This window comes from Bos mutus, chromosome 5, assembly GCF_027580195.1.
Source record: "Bos mutus isolate GX-2022 chromosome 5, NWIPB_WYAK_1.1, whole genome shotgun sequence".
NCBI lineage: Eukaryota > Metazoa > Chordata > Mammalia > Artiodactyla > Bovidae > Bos > Bos mutus.
This window is the reverse complement of record NC_091621.1, coordinates 44,636,583-44,655,827: the sequence shown is the minus strand read 5'-3', so window position 1 is coordinate 44,655,827 and position 19,245 is coordinate 44,636,583. Positions and strand designations below refer to the sequence as shown.

The following is a 19,245-nucleotide window of genomic DNA, read 5'->3' as shown; positions in this document are numbered from 1 at the left end:
CAGGCTGCCACCCCTCTGGTCTCATGCCCCTTCACATCCTACTCTACCTACCTGCCTCTAGGCCACCTCCAGTCCTACGCCCCTCTGTGTCTCTGCCCAGAATTTTCTTCCTCCCCTTCTTTGCTGGGTGAATGTTCATTCAGTACCCCTTCCTCTAAGAGCCGAGCCAGTCACTCTCTGCTCTTGGCTTTGTCCACACTCGGCAGTTCCTACTGTCTACTTCAGTCTTGTGAGCAGTGCTCTTACTGGACTGCGTGCTCCTTGAAGGCAGGGCCTCTGTCTCATTCATCTCGTCCCCAGCCCCAGAGCAGGCCTGGCACAGAGCAGTCATTCAATAAACACTCATGCGACTACCTTGTCAATTACCAGGGAACCTGGAGACACACTTAAGCCAGGGGCCCTGTTTTCAAGAAACATCAGTTTGATATTTGGTGGAACATGTTAACATTGAGCCTGCAATGTAACTGCTTATTAAAAAAAAAAAAAGCCAAAAAGAGGAAAATATAAATAAATAAACACTCATGGCCTCAGCCATACATATACATGTATCCATTCTTCCTCAAATTCCCCTCCCATCCAGGCTGCCACATAACATTGAGCAAAGTTCCCTGTGCTATACAGTAGGTCCTTGTTGGTTTTCCATTTTAAATATAGCAGTGTGTACATACCCATCCCAAACTCCCTGACTATCCCTTCCCCCATCCCTTCCCCCAGCAACCATAAGTTCGTTCTCTAAGTCTGTGAGTCTCTTTCTGTTTTGTAAGTAAGTTCATCTGTATCATTTCTTTTTAGTTTGTACATATAAGTGATGTCATAGATAGTGATGTCATAGATAGTGACATCATAGTGATGTCATAGATAGTGATGTCATATATCTTCTTCTCTGTCTTCACTGTTCACCTGAAACTATCAGAACACTGTTAATCAGCTATACCTGAATACAAAATAAAAAGTTAAAAAAAAAAACACTCATGGGAAAGACAAATGACATGTTCCCAGAAACAGGGTGGGTGGCTCTACACCTTCTCTCTGGAGATGGTCAGGTTTGGAGAAAAAAACAACATCACACGATAATCACAGTGTAGAAAGCCTTTTATCTGTGGACAAGCACACTATATATTTGATCCTTATGACATTGTTGCCTCCATTTTAGGGATGAAGAGATTGAGATTCATGAAGGTTTATAATATAGAATTCCATGCATATGCTCACAAAATTCACTCTCACGTTGAGGCACAAGCTCTGGCCAAACTGTGATCAGACCCCTAACTGTTGTTGTTCAGTCACTCAGTCATGCCTGACTCTTTGCAACCTGATGGAGTGCAGCACACCAGGCTTCCCTGTCCTTCACTAATTCCCAGAGTTTGCTCAAACTCATGTCCATTGAATCAGTGATGCCATCCAACCATCTCATCCTGTGTCATCCCCTTCTCCACCTGCCTTCAGTCTTTCCCAGCATCAGGGTCTTTTCAAAGAGCTGGCTCTTCGCCTCAGGTGGCCAAAGGACTGGAGCTTCAGCTTTAGCATCAGTCCTTCCAATGAATAGTCAGGTTTGAGTTCCTTTAGACTCTCAAGAGTCTACTCCAGCACCACAGTTCAAAAGCATTAATGCTTTGGTGCTCAGCCTTCTTTCTGGTCCAAATCTCACATCCATACATGACTACTGGAAAAACCATAGCTTTGACTAGACAGACCTTTGTTGGCAAAGTAATGTCTCTGTTTTTTAGTACACTGTCCAGATTGGTCACTGCTTTTCTTTCAAGGAGCAAGCGACTTCTAATTTCATGGCTGCAGTCATCATCCGCAGTGATTTTGGAGCCCAAGAAAATAATGTCTGTAACTGTTTCCATTGTTTCCCCATCTATTTGCCATGAAGCGATGGGACCAAAAGCCATGATCTTAGTTTTTTGAAAGTTGAGTTTTAAGCGAGCTTTTTCACTCTCCTCTTTCACCTTATCAAGAGGCTCTTTAGTTCCTCTTCACTTTTTGCCGTTAGGGTTGCTGATATTTCTCCCGGCAATCTTGCCCACACTGACCACAGGGAGGCAGTAGAGTGTCGGTGTGAGAGTCACTGCCCTGCCTCCTACCTACCAGGAGATGTGGATCTGGGTGTGGAGAGGGAAAAGCTAGCTGAGAAGAGACCAAGGGAGAGGGGCTGTGACTGGGGTTGCTATTTCAGGATCTGCCAGAAACAGTCCAAACTGGAGCAGACCCAACATGCTGCGTGCTAAGTCACTTCAGTCATGTCCAACACTTTGCAACTGTATGGAGTCCACCAGACTTCTCTGTCCATGGGATTCTCCAGGCAAGAACACTGGAATGGGTTGCCATGTCCTCCTCCAGGGGATCTTTCCGACCCAGAGATCCAACCTGCATCTCTTATATCTCCTGCACTGGCAGGCAGGTTCTTTACCACTGGCCCAGGGTTACCACTAATTCCAAGAGCCAGGAGCTGGAAACACTGACTGTATATGCCAACTTTACATTACCAGCATATTTAATAACAAGCCACAGGAAGTGATGGGGCAGTGATGAGGCATTGCTGGGGCACCCAAGACCTTCACATTTGGGACACTGGCCTAGCACCCTCAGCAGGGACAAGTCACTAGCCTGTCAGACCACAGCCACCCAGCACCAGAGATGGGACCAGGCCCAGCAGGCACGAGTCTGTCAGCGTCTGCAGCACTGAGCATCCTGAGGGTGTGGCCACTTCAGTGCCCAGGACGCACAACAGTTGCCAGGAGGCCCATTCTTTCCTGGGGGGCTGACCACCCAGGCCCACATCATGAGCACTTCAGGAGGTTGGATGGAGCAGGTCAGAGGAAGCAGCTGTGTGCAGGAATCCCAGGTTGAGGTCTCACCACAGTCCAGGTTTTTCCCAGGCTGTCATCTGTACTGTATGCGGATCAAAGGTTCCTTGTGTGGCCGGTAGGACTGGAGGAAAGTGCTCTGGGAGACACACCATGCGAGGTTCGGGAATCTGTAATAGATAGCCGCCCCCGTCCTTGCTGGAAAGGGAGCCAAGGAATGACAGTCCTTTCCATCTCAGGGTGAGACTCGGGGTTTAGAGGAAGAGTAAGCCAACCACACATGTGTGGACCCAGCCTTTCCATCAAGGACAGCACAGGCTAATGGAGCTTGTTGGGATCCAAATGCCTGGCCTCACTCCATGGCACACCAACCTGCAGTCATCATCCCTGCCACTCCCAAGCCGAGCCTGACACATGGCGTGACAACAACACCCATTTCCCAATTTTCTGAATTCTTTCCCTCCCCATTCAGTCTGACAGCCTTGACCAGGGTCAGAGTTTCTTAGCAAACGTCTCAGGCTCTTCCTCCAGGAACACTGAGGTCCTCCACAGCACACACCATGGGCCAGCTTCCCAGGCACTGAGCTGAAGGGACAGCGAAGACAGGAAGTTGGATGAAGAAAGTCTTTGCCTACCCCCTCTTCTTCACCCCACTGCACCGTCCCCAGCCCTGTCTGGGTGTGAGCTGATACCACGACGCTGGGGGACACAGCCTTTCCTGCCATCAAATCTCCCTACACCCCTAACACCACCCAGACTTGAACCCAAAGGCCAATCCAAGTCATCATCTTGACCTCTGGCCCCTCTGCCCTGTCCACTTGGATTTCCTTAGATGTATATTCCAGCTGACCCTCTGAGCTCACCCCACCCTCATGCTCAGGCCAGAAAAGCTGAGCCCAGCTACCTGGGAGTTGTTGTGGCACCTGGGTGGCCATTCACAGCACCAAGAAGGTATCCAGCAAGGCTGCGGGGGAGCAGGGATGGGAGAGAGGACACCAAGGCGGGGGGCGGAGTTGGGGTGCCAGTCCCAGAAACCATATGCCATATGTGTGGTGTGAAGGTTCATTCTTTTGGGGAGAGAGGCCATATTTTGCATCAGCATCTGAAAGAGTGGTGAGAAATCAGGGCAAGAGAGAACAGAGCAAAAGGGGCAACCCAAAGCTCAGGGATACCACTCCCCGCCAGAGCTCAAAATCAATCAGGAGCCCCAGGGTCCAGTTTGAGCTCTGGCATTCACTCGAGCAGGTCACTTTCTTCCCTCTGAGCTTTCCCATTTGTAAAATGAAGGCCTCACAGCAGACATGGAGACTCTGGCCCAGCTGGAGAAGGAGGAAAGTGCACAGGCTGGAGATGGGAGACAGGACGGAAATACGCAGAATGTTGTGGGCAAGGGGGCAGGTGAACTGGATACCGTAAAGAGAAGGAGTTCCAGCCCCTCCCCCAGGACACAGCAAAGGGCAGTGGGGAATGTCCCTGCGCCCAGCCCCGCTGCCCTTGGGCCAGGAGCAGTCACACACACCCCTCACTGCCCTGGCCAGCCGTCTCTCCAAGGGGGTGGGGGCGGCGTGCCTGAGGTGAGAAGTCCACAGCTCAGCAAGTCCAGTGCAGCACAGCTGTCCGGGATTAACACCAAATCCTGGGCTCCTCTGCAGAGGGATCACACGTCGTCGCCTTCACAGCTGCTTAGCTGCACGTTGCCCACTCAGGCCCCTCACCCCCACCGGCCCCTCCTCACACACCCAGCCCTCCCCTCTCAGGGGCCAGCCAGGACCCTGCCTCTGCCTTGGCAGACAGGAGCGGGGCTCTACAGTGGAAGGGGCAAGAGAGATCAGAGGCACCTCCAGTGAACAGGCACACCCACAAAAACCTCCCAGGAACCCCTAGGTGCGATGCTAAATAGAGAAGGGCAGAGAAGGGTTCCCTCACTGGCCCCTGTGGCTCGGCCTGAGACAGCCTTGGCCTAGAATTACCTTGTCTTTAGGCCACCCAGGCCCTTCCCTCCAGATGGTTCCTGTCCTTGGGGAGAGAGAGGCAGGAGGGCCAGATGGAGCCCCTGCAGCTGGGAACCCTCAGCTCCAGCCTCCTGGAGCAACGTGCTTCTGAGGCCTCCCGGCTGTTAGGAACCTTGTCACCTACCCCCACAAGCACACCCCAAAGCTGCTTGCTCTGGGCCACGTGCATTCACCCCAACCTGAGGGGGAGGGGGCAGCACACCTCTCCATCCCCCAGGGTCATCCAGGCCCCTGGTTCTGCCCTAAAACTCAACCCACACCCCCATCCCTGCCTCTAGAGGGAGGCCACAGTGAGGAATCTTACTCGAATCGCCTCTCGTGGGGGAAAGGCTTCCGGAAGGAGAGGAGGGGAGAAAGAAGCCAGGGGCCTGGGATGGCTGCGTCTCTGTCACCTGTGCGCACTCTCACCTGTGCGAGCGCACCAGCATCGCGGCAGGGTTCCCCACTGCAGACGTCGGGTGCTGGGGGGCCCCTCCCTCAAAATCTGGCATGGAGTCCACGGACCGCCGGGAGGCCGCGACCCCCGAACGCAGCCGGGCGCCTAGGAGTCGTCGTCATCGACGCTGGCGCCACCGGGCTCGCCCTCCCGGGACGCGCGCAGCTCTCGGGCCAACAGCGCTGTTAAACCCTGGGCGCGGAGCAGGAGGCCGGCGCCCAGGAAGAGGACCCCGCAGAGCACGAGCAGCGACAGCACGCCCAGCACCGCCGCCTGCACGGCGCGCGGCCCCTCGGGGGGCTCCGGCGGCACCCCCGACTGGTTGCAGCAGGAGCTCTGCCAGGCGCCCCGGGCTGTGGCGCCCGCCTGCGAGCTGTTCATGCTTCGGCGCCGGCTGCCCAGATGCGCTGAGAACCTCCAGATGTGCGGGAGCCCAAGGCCGGCGGGTGGGCGGCGGCTGCGTCGGGGAGGGGCCCAAGGGGCGGATCCCAGGCGCCGTGCGCCCTCACCCCTCGCGGCGAGCGAGGAGCCTCTTTCTAGACAAGGGGCTGGTAGCTACCGCCCAGAATCCCGGGGAGGCCGGTGTACTTCTCAACCCAAAGGCCCACACAGCCACTCATGTGAACCGGCCCATGCACCCAACCAGACAAAGCCAGGAGTCCTGTCCTCAGGGCTTACCCTCCCCCTTAGAAAAGGTCAGGAGATAGCCCTCTCAGAACCCTTAAACCATTCTAGACCACATTCCAGGTGCTGGCCACGGTGCTGCCCCCACTGAGCAAGACACAGGACAAGCAAGGGCCATCCCTGCTCCTAGGCTTTCTGTCCCTGGGCCAAAGTTAAATGCTGCTTGGGCTTCCCTGGTGGCTCAGTGGAAAAGAATTTGTCTACCAGTGCAGGAGATGTGGGTTTGATCCCTAGGTCAGAAGATCCCCCGGAAAAGGAACTGGCTACCCACTGCAATATTCTTGCCTGGGAAATCCCATGGACAGAGGAACCTGGCGGGCTACAGTCCATGGGGTCACAAGAGTCAGATACAACTTAGCTACTAAAAACAACCTAGGTGCCACTGGGACAGGAGGCAAATGAGCAGTGTCTAGAACCTTAGTGATGCATAGCCTTCATCATCCCCTTGGGAGCCTCCTGGGTCTGGCTAAGTGGGCCAGCACCCCCCTGGTCCCAGGTGTGATGGAGGGGAGGAGGAATTTAAGGCCTGCCCCCATTCCTCTGCTCAGGCCTGAGGTCAAGGAGAGTTACAGATCAAGAGGAAAGATCTGAGTCACCAGGGCTCCTGTCCTGACCTTGAATAAACCAGTCCCCTACCCCTAGGAAGTCACAGTGCCAAAGTGGATAGAGATGCTATTGAACTGCCCACTAAAGGGAGCCTGCTGCCAACTGGGTGTTCCACATCCAAGCCAGGGTGAAAGTCTGGAGCAGAGCCTGGCTGCAGAAAAGCATGAAGTCTGGGGAAGCTGGGATGGAGGAAAGACCCTCCTGCCCAGGTCTCCTGAGAACTCCTGTAGCAACCCTGAGCTCTGTTTAAAACAAAGTCACTGTTAGTGAACAGCTGAATCAGCCAACTCCTCAGAGGAAATGAGCTGGTCTAAGGGATGGGGGAGCCTGGTGGGCTGCCGTCTAGGGAGTTGCACAGAGTCGGACACGACTGAAGCGACTTGGCAGCAGTAGCAGCAGCAAGGAGAAAAAGGCCACCCAGACTGCAGCAAGCCAGGTAGGATCACATCTCATTAAGGACTTGCTGACAATGGGCCTTCCCCATCTCCAAACCCCTGAGAACCTCCTGAGTTCTCCAATTCACCAGGGCCCCAGAGGCCAAGGGTATGACATCACAAAACTCCTCATGAAATAACACATGGCCAAAAAGTGGCCTGAAATGAGAGAAATGTGCAAACACTTCCTGGCCATCCTGGCACCTATCTGCTCCAGGACCATGGACAAGACCCCAGACCCTGGCCATTTCTCCTTTAGCACTGCTGCTTGCTTACATACTGTTCATTTAGTTTGGTTAGAGCTTGCCCCCGTGTAACAAAAAGCATTGTAAAATATGGAAGAATAAATCAATGAAAAGCACACTGATCTTGACAATGTTTCCCTAGAAATGGATGTGAGATACCAAAGTGAAACTGTTGGTTGCTCTGTCATGTCTGACTCTTTTCGACTCCATGGACTGTAGCCCACCAGGCTCCTCCATCCATGGACTTCTCCAGGCAAGAATGCTGGAATGGGTTGCCATTCCTTCTCCAGGGGATCTTCCCAACCCAGGGATTGAACCCAGGTCTCCTGCATTGCAGGCTGATTTTTTACTGTCTGAGCCACCACAGAAGCCCATGTCAGCCCAAACCAGAAGTGTCACGGGACACCAGTCTCAAGGTGGCCAATCTCTCTCCAGAGGGAGAAGACACCAAGTCAAATGAGCTTTCTGTGCAAGTTGGGGCCTGTGTGTGCTCTATGGAGACAGAGGAGATATTCTTTGGGGTCATCTGATAATATAAACGGCAGGTCATAGCTTCCTTAGGAAGGGAGGAGAAATAGCACAGCCATATCCAAAAGCAGCAGATCCTGATCTGTGTCATCATTTATGGGACTGACCGTGGTCACACCTGCTTATGTGAATGTCCAACAAAGTACAAGATCGATCTTTAATCTATCTTCAGTCCCATCATGCACCCCCATCTTGGAATAATGCCTTCAACATATTCATGTGTTCCTCGAAGTTCTGCCAGAAAGTGCTAAAATGTTTCAGGGCGTAACACCAGTCAAGGGAGAGACAGCTCAACCCAAACTCACATTCTCAGCTTTATTCACCATCCTAGTGATGGGTCCTCTGTACAGTGTAGGAAAGGGGAACCCCGCCCGCCCCGAAACCAGGAGTATGGAGAGACAGTGCAGGCCAGACTTGACCGTCAGTGAAGGTGACAAGGATGACCAGAGACTGGCAACCACACCACGAGGAAGCCAGGGCGGCCCTTCCAAGTCTCATCAAGGACCCGGAGCGGGTTCCAGAGCCCCAGGGGCCTAACAGTACGATCCCCAGAAGCCAAGGTCCGTAAGCCATCAAGGAGCACCGAGGCCCTGGAGAGACCTAGAGGGCCAGGGTGTCTTTGATGAGCCTGCGCATGGTGGTGGTCACGGAGGAGCCCAGGGCATCGGTGATCTGGAAGGAAATCTTATAGAGGTAGGGCTGCACGTCCCGCAAGCCCGTGTCAAACACGTTGTCCACCTCTGACTGCGTGGGCATCTTGGGCAGGTACTCGTGCCGGTTCATCACCTCCACGATGTTGATGATCTTCTCGCAGAGCTTCTCCCCCACCTTCTCCCGGCAGATCTGCCGCTCCTGCTCCGTGGCCAGGGCCACCACATGCACCTTGACCGTCCACACTTCCCAGGGGATGCACTCGTCGGAGAACGGCCAGCGAGACTTCTTCTTCTGGTAGAACTCCAGGGACATCTGCCCCAGCCCGTCGCCCCCGGAGTTGCGCAGAGCATCCTGGGGAAGGAGGAGCAAGAGTGAGCAGGCCAAGGCCTCCACTGGGTTCTCACCTGCGAGGGCCAGCTTCCTATGCCCCAGAGAATCGCTCTCTTTATCAGACCTCCAGGGAGGGCAGGGAACAAGACCCAGACAGTAAAGGATTTGTGTAAAGTGACACAAATGGCTCCTCTTAAGCAGAATCCTCCTTCATTCCCTCGAAGACAACCTAAACTCAGTTTCTCAAGAAAAGCCCGGTGATCCTTGAATAGAGAGACAGAAGCGAATGGGGCCACCTGGTCTAATAAATCTGCCTGTCCCCCCATGGGGTGCGATGGCCCACTCTTCCTCCCAGTGTAGCCAAGACCCCAAAGCCCCTTTCTACCTTTCTCTCTGAGTTAGGGTCAACCCAAAGATAAGGATGCCTCCCTCAACTCCTTAACAGCTCATCAGGAAGTTAGTCTCTCGTTTATTGACAAACCAAGCTCCCATTCCCTCTGCTGACAGTAACAACAGCTACCGCTTCTACAGTGTCTCCTGTGTGACGGCTCTCCAGCACTTGACATATTTGACTCCCTTAATCCTCGTGGTGCATACACCCTATGAGATGGGTACAGCTTTCATTCCAAATTTACATATAGTGAAACTGCAGTCCAGAGGAGCAGAGTCACTTGCCAAGATCACACACTTGTGGGTGGTAGAGTCCATGCCCTTAAGAGTCCACTGTGTTTCGTGTGCCTCTCATAGGCATCTGGAGGACAGGAGTCTGAACACCACTGCCTCCCCCGAAGGGGGACAGAGAAACTCATGAACGTGCCCTTTCTAGGCTTGGAGCGATGGGAGGGTGGGGAGTACCCTGTGGCTGGTAGAGTCTACCCCCTATGAGGATCACACGTGTATGGAATGGAAGCCAGACAGACAACCCTCCTCCTCCAATCTCAGGAAGGGCACCTTAAGAGAAATTCCCTTGGTTACTTTAAATTGTAAAAATATGCACTCGCTGAAAGAGTGAAACACTGCAACCCTGAATGAAGACAGAATTAAAAATCACACCTCCATTCCCACCCCGAGATGACCAACGTGAGCAGCCTGGTGTGTCCCTTCCACCTTTCTCCTAGCCCCTACAGGCCCACACAGACACCTGCCATACCGCCCACAGGACCCTTCTCTGGGACAGCCACTGCCTGAGCCCAGCAGCCCTCCCTCTCAGGGAATCTCATATGAGAAAGGCCCGAAGCAGAAGCAGAGAGGTGTCAGTAGAGAGGCCAAGAGTGCAGAGGCGATGCTCAGCCAAGGGTCCTGGGCCGCCAGTGCTCCAAGGGCTTCCGGCTCTCCTTGCTGGTATTTTCACAAGGCCCCCTCATCTACCCCCCTACCAAGCACTCCCCACCCAGAGGAGCTCTGAACACGCCTGTTCCTGAGAACCTGAAAGAACCTGAAATGCACACCTAGGAAGGGTGAGCTGGTCCAACAGCAAGGAGGTGACGACACTCAGCAGCCACCTGCTGCCCACTGCACCCCACCTTACCCTGAACTCCCCGACGACCTTGCGCAGAGCGCGGTCCAGCTCCTCCGAGGAGACACGCACATAGGTGAAGTCGATGAAGTCGCAGTCCACGTCCTGGGTGCCCACGGTGCCGATGGAGTAGGTGCCCTCCTTCTTGTAGTGGAACTTGCCGGTGCTGCGGTGCAGGAGCACCGTGTGCAGCACGGCCAGCATGGCCTCCTCCACCTGCCGCCCCTCAACCGACACCTCCAGCACCTCCGATCGACAGTTCATCTTGCAGTCGGTGGCCCACGCTGAGGTCAGGACCAGAGGAAAGACGGTGAAGCTTCACCCCACCCAGGGGCCACCCTGCAAGAGGAGCCAGGTCAGAATGTGGACACATTCTGCTGATTGGCGTGTCACCTGTTCACATCCTTCGGGGCCCAGCCCTGTCCCCTGCCATCACGGCCCTTCTCTGCTCTGTAGCCGCACGTGCTGGCAGAGGACCACAGACTCTTGGGATGGGAGACGGGGAGAGCCTCAAAGCTACCAATCCAAACACCCAGCTCCGGCCTGAATTCCGTGACGGCATCCAGTGTGGTTTACAGCACATGCTCACTGTAAACCCCTGCCAGCCCCAGCCCTGGAGAAGCTGCCAGGATGGAGGACAGACAGGCAGGTAAACTTCACCAGAGTAGTGAGACGCCATGATGGGAGTGAGAAGAAAAGGAAGACTGGAATCTGATCTCCTGGGACCCTGAATGACCAGGCATCTGGACTCTGTCCCGAGGGCGGTGAAGAGTCCACGCATCACTGTCCAACACTGAATCTGCGCATCAGAAAGTTAGCTCCAGCCAACAGATGAAGAATGGCTCGTCACTATTTGAGGGGTCACAGACTGCTCTGAGAAGTCAGTGAAAGCTAAGAAGACTGAACTTGAAAACCTGACTGACACATACACACCAAATCTCACAGACTGCGGTAAAAACTTGCCAATTTAAGGGACTCTCCTGGTGGTCCAGTGGCTAAGACTCTGAGCCCCCAGTGCAGGGGGTCCGGGTTCGATCCCTGGTCAAAGAACTAGATTCCACATGCCCCAGCAAAGATCGAAGAACCTGCATGCCACAACCAAGACCCGGTGCAGCCAAATAAATAAACATCAAAAAAAAAAGCTTGTCAATTTAAGGCAGAAAGGGTTGGGCAAGGAGTCCAGTTAGAGGCCACCACAGTCGTGCCATTTCCAGACAGTGCAATGGGATGCGGCAGCGTGATGTGCAGAGTGTGGGGTTTCCACATCCAATGGCCCAGGGTCCGAATCCCAGGTCTCCAGTAACTTGCTCTCTGACCTTAAGCCAATCACTCAACCTCTGAGTCTACTTTCTTATCTGTAAATACGGAATAAAATAACACATGTAAAACACAGCAGGCTGGTGGTTAAGAGCAGGGACTCTAAAGCCAGACTGCCTGGGCTGGAACCCCAGCTGTCTCATCAGCTCACTGTGTGATCAAGGGCATGTTGCCTCACCCCTAAGTGCCTCAGGTTCCCCAATCCATAAAAAAAGGATATTCACAATAGCTACCTTGAAGGTGTCCTCTCCAGAATAGGGTGAGTGAGCATCTGTGAAGCACTTGAAGCAGTTCCTGGCAAGCACTAAACACTCAGTATGACCTGCTCTAATTACTACGTTATTATTGCTGAGAGATGACGAAAGGCTAGGACAGGACTGGTGGAGGGCGTGGGAAGGGAAGAACAGACTTGAGGACCAGAACTTCATCAGTAACTGAATATGAGCTGAGAAGGAGAGGGAACAGTCAACTTTCTTAGCTGAGAAGGTACAGCTTACACACCTCCCCTGACAGGGAATTCACCACCTCTCCCAGCAGGTCATTCCAGTCTTTTCAAAGTTCTACTCAGAGACTCCCTCTATGGAAGGACTTTGTCTCTTAGTGCTTTAAACTGCTAATCTTAATTCTGATATCAAGAGTCACACACAGAATAAGTCCCACCCCTTTCCCACAAAGGAGCCTTTCAGATATTCAAAGGCAACTCTGCCATCACCCCCTTACTCCTTCTACAGGTTAAAGGTCTCCAGTCCCCATAAACATTCCAGCTTCACATCACATCTTAATTCCTCAGGGTCGGGCAACTCTCTTCAAAGTGTACTGGTTTGTCTCTTTGCCCCTGAAGTCAGGGAGGCAGTCCACAGACCACTCGGAGATCAAGCTGGCTCTGCCTCTCACTGGCAATCAGCCCAAGACTACCTGCTGCTACTGCTGCTGCTAAGTCACTTCAGTCGTGTCCGACTCTGTGCGACCCCATAGACGGCAGCCCACCAGGTCCCACCGTCCCTGGGATTCTCTAGGCAAGAATACTGGAGTGGGTTGCCATTTCCTCCTCCAATGCATGAAAGTGTAAAGTGAAAGTGAAGTCACCCAGTCGTGTCCGACTCTTAGCGACCCCATGGACTGCAGCCTACCGGGCTCCTCCATCCATGGGATTTTCCAGGCAAGAGTACTGGAGTGGGTTGCCATTGCCTTCTCCGAAGACTACCTGTATCTTATCTTTTCACAGGTGTTAATCTTGTCTGGTCTCTCCTACTAGCAGACGATTCCTTAATGGCAGGGGCTGTATCCCATTCATCAGTGGAATCTCAGTATACCTGGTTCCGAGTACACAGCAACTGCTCAATTCATCCTGAAAGGACTGCTGGACTGATTTATCCCATATATACTCTTAGGATGAGCAGGGCTTCTTGCTCATTTCTGCCCTCTAGTCTAATTCCATCCAGCAGTTTCCCATCGGAAAACTCCCAGCTCTGGTCCAACTCTCTTTTCTTCCACAAACCCCTTCTGGTATCCCCCACAAACTGTCAAATAGGCCACCCCTCTTTTCACTTTTGCCCCAAATCCAGGTTCTTCCCTCATTCTCAGTGCTATTCAAGATTCCACTTCTTCAGGAAGTCAACACGAACCAACCCCAGCCTCCTTCCCAACGCGGCCACCTTTGCTCTGCGATGGGCTTGTCTGCTCCCTCACCCTCGACCCCCCGTGAGCAGGGGACTTTGCCAGGGCAGTGCCTGGGAAGTCTCGTCGCTTCGGTTCCCCCAAGGCCCAGGTCTCCAGAGTACCGGGGCAGACGCTGATCGATGCCTCCTCTGGGTCAGGCCGGAGCACAGGGTTTCCCCCAGCCTCACCTTACGCGGAGAGGCTGGCACGCGGGTCACTCAGGATGGATCTTGCCCTTTCTCCTCCTCACGCACAGGTACGTACGTCCTCCGCAGGTACGATCTCCGCAGGTACGCCGAAACCTCCCCGCGCGCCACGAGCCGCAAGAGACAGGCTGAACGCAAAAACACAAAGTTATTCGGCTCCGCATCGAGAGACCCTGTCGGACGCAGGAAGGACTTCCCGTCCGGGTTAAGTTTCTCCCGCCGCCAATGCCGGCGAACCTCCACGGTCCAGGGACGCGGGAGGAGCGGAGCCCCGCGCCCAGCCTGGCCGGGCCCGGGAGTTCGAGGCGCGCCCGCGCTCGCACAGAACAAGGGCCACACGGCTAGAACTGTCTCCCACCTCCCAGAATCCCCGTCTGGGACCCGCGGGGCAAGAAACGGCCCTCCCGGAGGAGACCAGATCACCTCGGCAAGAGGCGGTGCCGGCGCCGGAAAGGCCCGCCCCTGCGAGCCCGGCCGGTCCCACCTGCTCCATCGGCCTCCGGCGGGGGCGCGAGCACAGCTGGCCGAGCCCTGACACCAGTGCAGCTGCCCGGACCGTTCCACCTCCACACCGGCGGACAAAGACCACCGCATGGTGCTCTATATTTTGAATATTGCTTTCTTCTGGATTATGTCTCGGATTTTAACATTTGATGGTAAGAAGTATCCCCCTCGTTTGGACGAGTCCATTTAACCCCACCACCGAGGATGTTGTTGTGTTTCGGCTGGAACAACTCACTTCCGCCATAGAGATGAGAGGGAAGGAGGGACCTGACGAGCTCTGTGCTGCCTCCCTAGACGGAGAGGAGTCATCGGCAGAGGCCACCCCTGGGACCGAGACGTGGTCCCCAATTCTGGTCTCAGAGGACTGGAAGAGGTACCAATCCCCTAAGATGAGGGACATGGCATTTGGAGAGGTGCCCTGGAGATGAACTCGGGCCAGTGTTCTGAGTGGGAAAACTTTAGTTGGTTCAGTGTGCATAATGGAAGATACCAGGCAAAGGGGGCTTAACCTTACTCGGTGATCTTCACACAGGAGCACTTCTTGGTGCTCTGCCATGACCAGTCTGGTGACTGTTCTTGTAAAGCTTGTAATTCTGCCATTGCCTCTGTATGGGCCTCTTGATGTCATTCATCCTTTCTGATTTCCTCCTTTATAAACGGGGCCTGGGGAAGGAGAAAGTAGCCGGCCTGACAGGCCAACATCCTCCTCTAGAGCCTGGACTTAACCGGAAGGGAATCAGGATGAACTACTGAGAGGGGAGGATCTGTGAGAAGGCAAAGGAGGGACAAACAGGGCAATTAGAACCAGCCCTGGGGAGGGGGAAGAAAGAGCCTAGGGACTTCTCTGGTGGTCCAGTGGTAGAGACTCCGCTCTTCTGCTGCAGGGGACGCTGATTCGATCCCTGGTCAGGGAACTAAGATCCCATATGCTATGCGGCATGGCCAGGAAAATAGAAAAACAGCCTAACTTCCACCGACTGCCGGAGACTGTGGGGAGTGACTGGAGGCACTCTGTGCCCTGACACACTCATCTCAGGAGCTTTCACTGCCACTGTCCTGACATCACCATCGTCAGAATTACCTGTCACTGAGCTTTACAAGGAGAAGGCAATGGCACCCCACTCCAGTACTCTTGCCTGGAAAATCCCATGGACGGAGGAGCCTGGTAGGCTGCAGTCCATGGGGTCGCTAAGAGTCGGACACGACTGGGTGACTTCACTTTCACTTTTCACGTTCATGCGTTGGAGAAGGACATGGCAACCCATTCCAGTGTTCTTGCCTGGAGAATCCCAGGGACGGGGAAGCCTGGTGAGCTGCCGTCTATGGGGTCGCACAGAGTCGGACACGACTGAAGCAACTTAGCAGCAGCAGAGCTTTACAAGGCACCACACTAGCACTTCACATGCACTAGTGTGTTGATTTCTCCAACTGCCTTGGAAATTAAGTACAATTTCTCCCCAGTTTACAGATAATGAAACTGAGGCCCAGTGATACAGAGTGACAAGCTATGATGGGATATTTTATGCGTCAACTTGACTGTGCCACAGAGTGCCCAGACATCTGGTCAAATATTATTCTGAGTGTGTCCATGAGGGTGTTTCTGGAAGAAAAACATTTGAATCACAGACAGTGTGGCTTCCCTGGTGGCTCAGTGGTAAAAAATCTGCCTACCAATGCAGGAGATGCAAGAGGCATGGGTTCAGTTCCTGGGTGGAGAAGATCCCCTAGAGAAGGAAATGACAACCCGCTCCAGGATTCTTGCCTGGGAAATCTCGTGGACAGAGGAGCCTAGCAGACTATAATCCATGGGGTCACAAAAGAGTTGGACACAACTTAGGGACCAAACAACAACAAAGCAGATTGCCTTCCCTACTGAGGGTAATAGTGTTAGCAGCTCGGTCGTGTCTGACTCTTTGCGACCCCATGGACTGTGGCCCACCAGGCTCCTCTGTCTGTGGAATTCTCCAGGCAAGAATACTGGAGTGGGTTGCCATTTCTTTCTCCAGGGAATCTTCCTGACCCAGGGATTGAACCTGGGTTTCCTGCATTGCAGGCAGATTCTTTACAGTCGGAGCCACCAGGGAAGACTCTTATGTGTGGATGGGCCCCAACCAGTCAGTTGAAGCCCTGAATGGAATAAAAGGTTCTCACCCTCCCCGATTACTTTCAAGTTGGGACATCAGTTTTTTTTCCCCCTACCTTCAGATTTGAACCAAACTATCAGCTCCTCTTGGGCCTCGAGCCTGCCAACATTCAGAATCACACCATCAGCTCTCCTGGATCTCCAGCTTGCTGACTGCAAATCTTGGGACCTGTCAGCTTCCATAATCACATGAGCCAATTCCTCATAATAAATCTCTTTCTATATATACACATCCTATTGGTTCTGTTTCTCTGGAGAATCCTGACTAATACATTTGCCAAGGCCACACAGCTACTCTTTCCTCATTCTGCCAGTCTTTTTTTTTTTTTTTTCTTTTTCTTTTTATCTTTTGGCTATGTCACACAGCATGTGGAATCTTAGTTCCCGACCAGAGATTGAACCTGTGCCCCCTACACTGGAAGTGTGGAGTTCTAACTACTGAACCACCAGAGAAGCCCCCTGCCAGTCTTTTTTCCCACTCTCCTCCCTCCACACCTCACCCCGTCCGTCCCTGGAGCCTTTCCTGCCTGAGGATGAGGTTGAGACATCTCACCTCTCCTGTCTCAGGCCCAGATCCTGGCCAATCCTTGCCTCCTCATACTTCCCTGAATCCTTAAAGGACTATTCTTACTGTAACTCTGATCCTGAGTCCTACACCCATCTGGGTGGTCCTGTCAGGAACATGGGGGGTGGGGTCTCAGCCCCTCAAAATGAGGCTGTGTGGAATGAATTCTCCCATCCTCTGCCAGCACTCCTGCTGACCCAGATGGAATCATGCAATCATGCTGCACCTGTGAAACTTTCCCCATGCCAGGCCCGTGCGCTGCCTACCAAGGGGGACGAGTTGCAATCCTGGCCCTCCGGGAAGGCCTCAGAGTCTCACAGAGGAGATGGACCAGGAGTTGCACCTGGGTGGGAAGACACAGCAAAGGGTATGAAAAAATGACAGCAGGTTCTGCAGGGGCCAGAGGGGGCCAGAATTGAAGCCACTGCTGTAATCCCAGAAAGATGCCTGTGGCCTGGAATAGAAAGTGACACAGTCAGAGTGAAAAGGAGTCCCAGGCCCTGCTCTCAGCAAGCTGGGAGGTGACTGGGCACCAGCAGAAAACCAGGACAACAGCAACCAGAGGAGATGGACAAGAAGGGGGGTTGGCAATTCCGGGAAGAAGTGGGGCCACATGGAATTATGCTGGGGAGGCTTCCTGAAGAAAGAGAAAGAAAAGAGCTAGAAGGAGAGGTCTCAGCGAGGCTGGAAACCGAGCATTCTGAGGCAGGACGGGCCAGCACAGGGGGAGCTGACTTCTCAGTCAGAGTCACGGCCAGCCGGGCAGACAGGCGACTGGCGAAGGCCCTCTGAGGCACGTCTGCGGCGAAAGCTTGCGGAGGGACCTTGAAGGCCAACCCAAGACCTTGGGAGTAGGCAGCTGGCTTCGCAAGGCGACTGTGGCCTCAGATGGCCCCACCCCATCCCAGTGCACCCAGGGGAGAGCTAAGCCCTGAAGCCACCCCCAGCCGCTCCAGAGCTGACCCCCGTGCGTCACAGGGAGTGACTCAAGCCTCAGCAGCAACAATGAGTGGGACTGACGTCAGGCTGGGGGCTCCTGACAGTGGCCAGCTTGGCTGGGCAGCCGGCACCCTGCCTCCCGACCCTCTAGTCCGAGCCAGGACGCGGGGGCGATGAGGACCAGCTGTCCACTTCTGACATCTGCCCCCTGGGATCCTGGGCAGGGGCTACTCCACTTCCCACTCTTTCTGGGCTGTCACTCCCAGCCCCCACCCCTTAAGGCAAAGGAAATGGCTGGGCGGACGAGAGAGTGACAGAGAGCGTGAGAAAGAGGGGCCTCCCAGCCCAGCCTCGTCAGGAGCCTCAAGACCTGGGCAGGGCAGGAGGTGGCACTGGCTGCCCTTTGCCCCGGGATGCGTGGGGCTCTGGCCTTTGGTGTTGGGGAAGACTGGTGTGTCTCTGTCTCGCAGAAGATCTTTGTGTTTATCTCTCTGGCCAACTGGGGTGGGGCTTTGTTTCTGCGTCTGTCCCCCAGAGGGAAGGGGTCAAGCTATCCTTCCTGCAAAGTCTGTGCCTCTGTTCCTCTGGGAGGTGTGTGCATGACTGTTGTTCTTTGGGGCAGAGGATTCTGTGAGACTATCCATGCAAGAAAAGAGGCCTGTTTACCCACCCTTCGTAAGGGAGTGTCTCCATCTACTCCTGGGGGGGCTGCTTTTCTCTCCCAGGTTTCCTGTTGGGCTGTATCTGTCCTCAAGGTACCCCAGTTACCTGGGATAGGTCCAGGTCTTCCGCTTGGGCAACCCTGATGCTAGACTCCCTGGATGGGGGCCCTGTTGCTCTGCTGTGCCTGGATGAGGGCAGCAACAGTCAGCACCCGCCTGCCTAGCTCGCAGCTGGGCACTGCTCCCTGCTAACGCAGCATGTACCAAGAAGGGCCCCCCCGCGCTCCCCTCCCAGCCCAGCTGCCACCCCCAGCCCTCACAGCCGTGCCGGCATGATTTATGGTCCTGAGCCAGCACCTGTGTGAGACCTTGAGGAGACCTCAAGTGGCCCCCCCCTGGTCTGGCAGGGTCAGGGCCCAGCAGGAAACAAAGGGGAGCAGGGGTGGTGGGCAGGATGGTCAGAACATGGGCCTAGGGGTGGGGGCAGGAGACAGATGCCAAGGCCCCAGGGCCTTCAGGCACCTCTGAGTCCAGCTGGGGACCCTGAAATGTGCCCCCTGCCCTCAGAATGTTCCCAGCTGTGTGGCAAAGGAGATATTGAGGGGGTGGAAAGGGGTTTCTTCAGTCTTGTGCTCCTTCCTGCCCTTCCCACAGCAGACTGGAAGCTTCGAAGTCCCACTGGACGGCCTAGGCCTTACCCAACAGCCCCCAGCCTGGGACCAGGGCAGGGCTGGCAGCGGCCTGAGCCTGAAGCAGGGAGGAGAAGAGGTTTGGGGCTCCAGGTAACACAGAGCAGCTGCTGGCTGAGCTGTAGGGCTTTAAGACCAGGCCTGGACAGGGCCGCAAGCAGATGGACAGAGGCTCACCCCTTTAGCCTCATGTTCTGAGAAGGCCCAGCAGCCCTGGGGTCACTGCTAAAGTCAGGGGCTTAGTGAAGCTGGGGCTCATCTAGATTTAAGCTAAAACACCCTGGGAATCCCCAGGCCCAGCTCTTA

General features: G+C 54.4%; 2 protein-coding genes across 6 annotated transcripts; both read right to left on the bottom strand.

The window, feature by feature from the left end:
- Positions 1–1,074: 1,074 nt before the first annotated feature.
- On the bottom strand, positions 1,075–7,913 carry SMIM41 (small integral membrane protein 41). 4 transcript variants are annotated; one of them, XR_011464239.1, is made up of 4 exons: positions 5,231–5,368; positions 4,222–4,456; positions 3,715–3,912; positions 1,075–3,395 (listed from the first exon to the last, which is right to left on the bottom strand). XR_011464239.1 is itself a non-coding variant. In XM_070370831.1 (4 exons), the coding sequence occupies exon 1, from the start codon at positions 5,637–5,639 to the stop codon at positions 5,364–5,366; it is 276 nt and encodes a 91-aa protein (XP_070226932.1). In that variant the 5' UTR covers positions 5,640–7,913; the 3' UTR covers positions 1,075–3,395; positions 3,715–3,912; positions 4,330–4,456; positions 5,231–5,363. The 4 variants fall into 4 exon arrangements, 1 of the variants encoding a protein (XP_070226932.1); XR_011464237.1 differs by having other exon boundaries at positions 4,380–4,456; XM_070370831.1 differs by having other exon boundaries at positions 4,330–4,456; positions 5,231–7,913.
- A 132-nt stretch (positions 7,914–8,045) lies between these two features.
- Positions 8,046–15,137, bottom strand: ATG101 (autophagy related 101). 2 transcript variants are annotated; one of them, XM_014481907.2, is made up of 4 exons: positions 13,861–15,137; positions 13,420–13,565; positions 10,268–10,594; positions 8,046–8,760 (listed from the first exon to the last, which is right to left on the bottom strand). In XM_014481907.2, exons 3-4 carry the CDS (start codon positions 10,517–10,519, stop codon positions 8,356–8,358), a joined length of 657 nt encoding a protein of 218 aa, XP_014337393.1. In that variant the 5' UTR covers positions 10,520–10,594; positions 13,420–13,565; positions 13,861–15,137; the 3' UTR covers positions 8,046–8,355. The 2 variants fall into 2 exon arrangements, with proteins under 2 accessions (XP_014337393.1, XP_014337394.1); XM_014481908.2 differs by having other exon boundaries at positions 13,796–13,874.
- Positions 15,138–19,245: the final 4,108 nt, after the last annotated feature.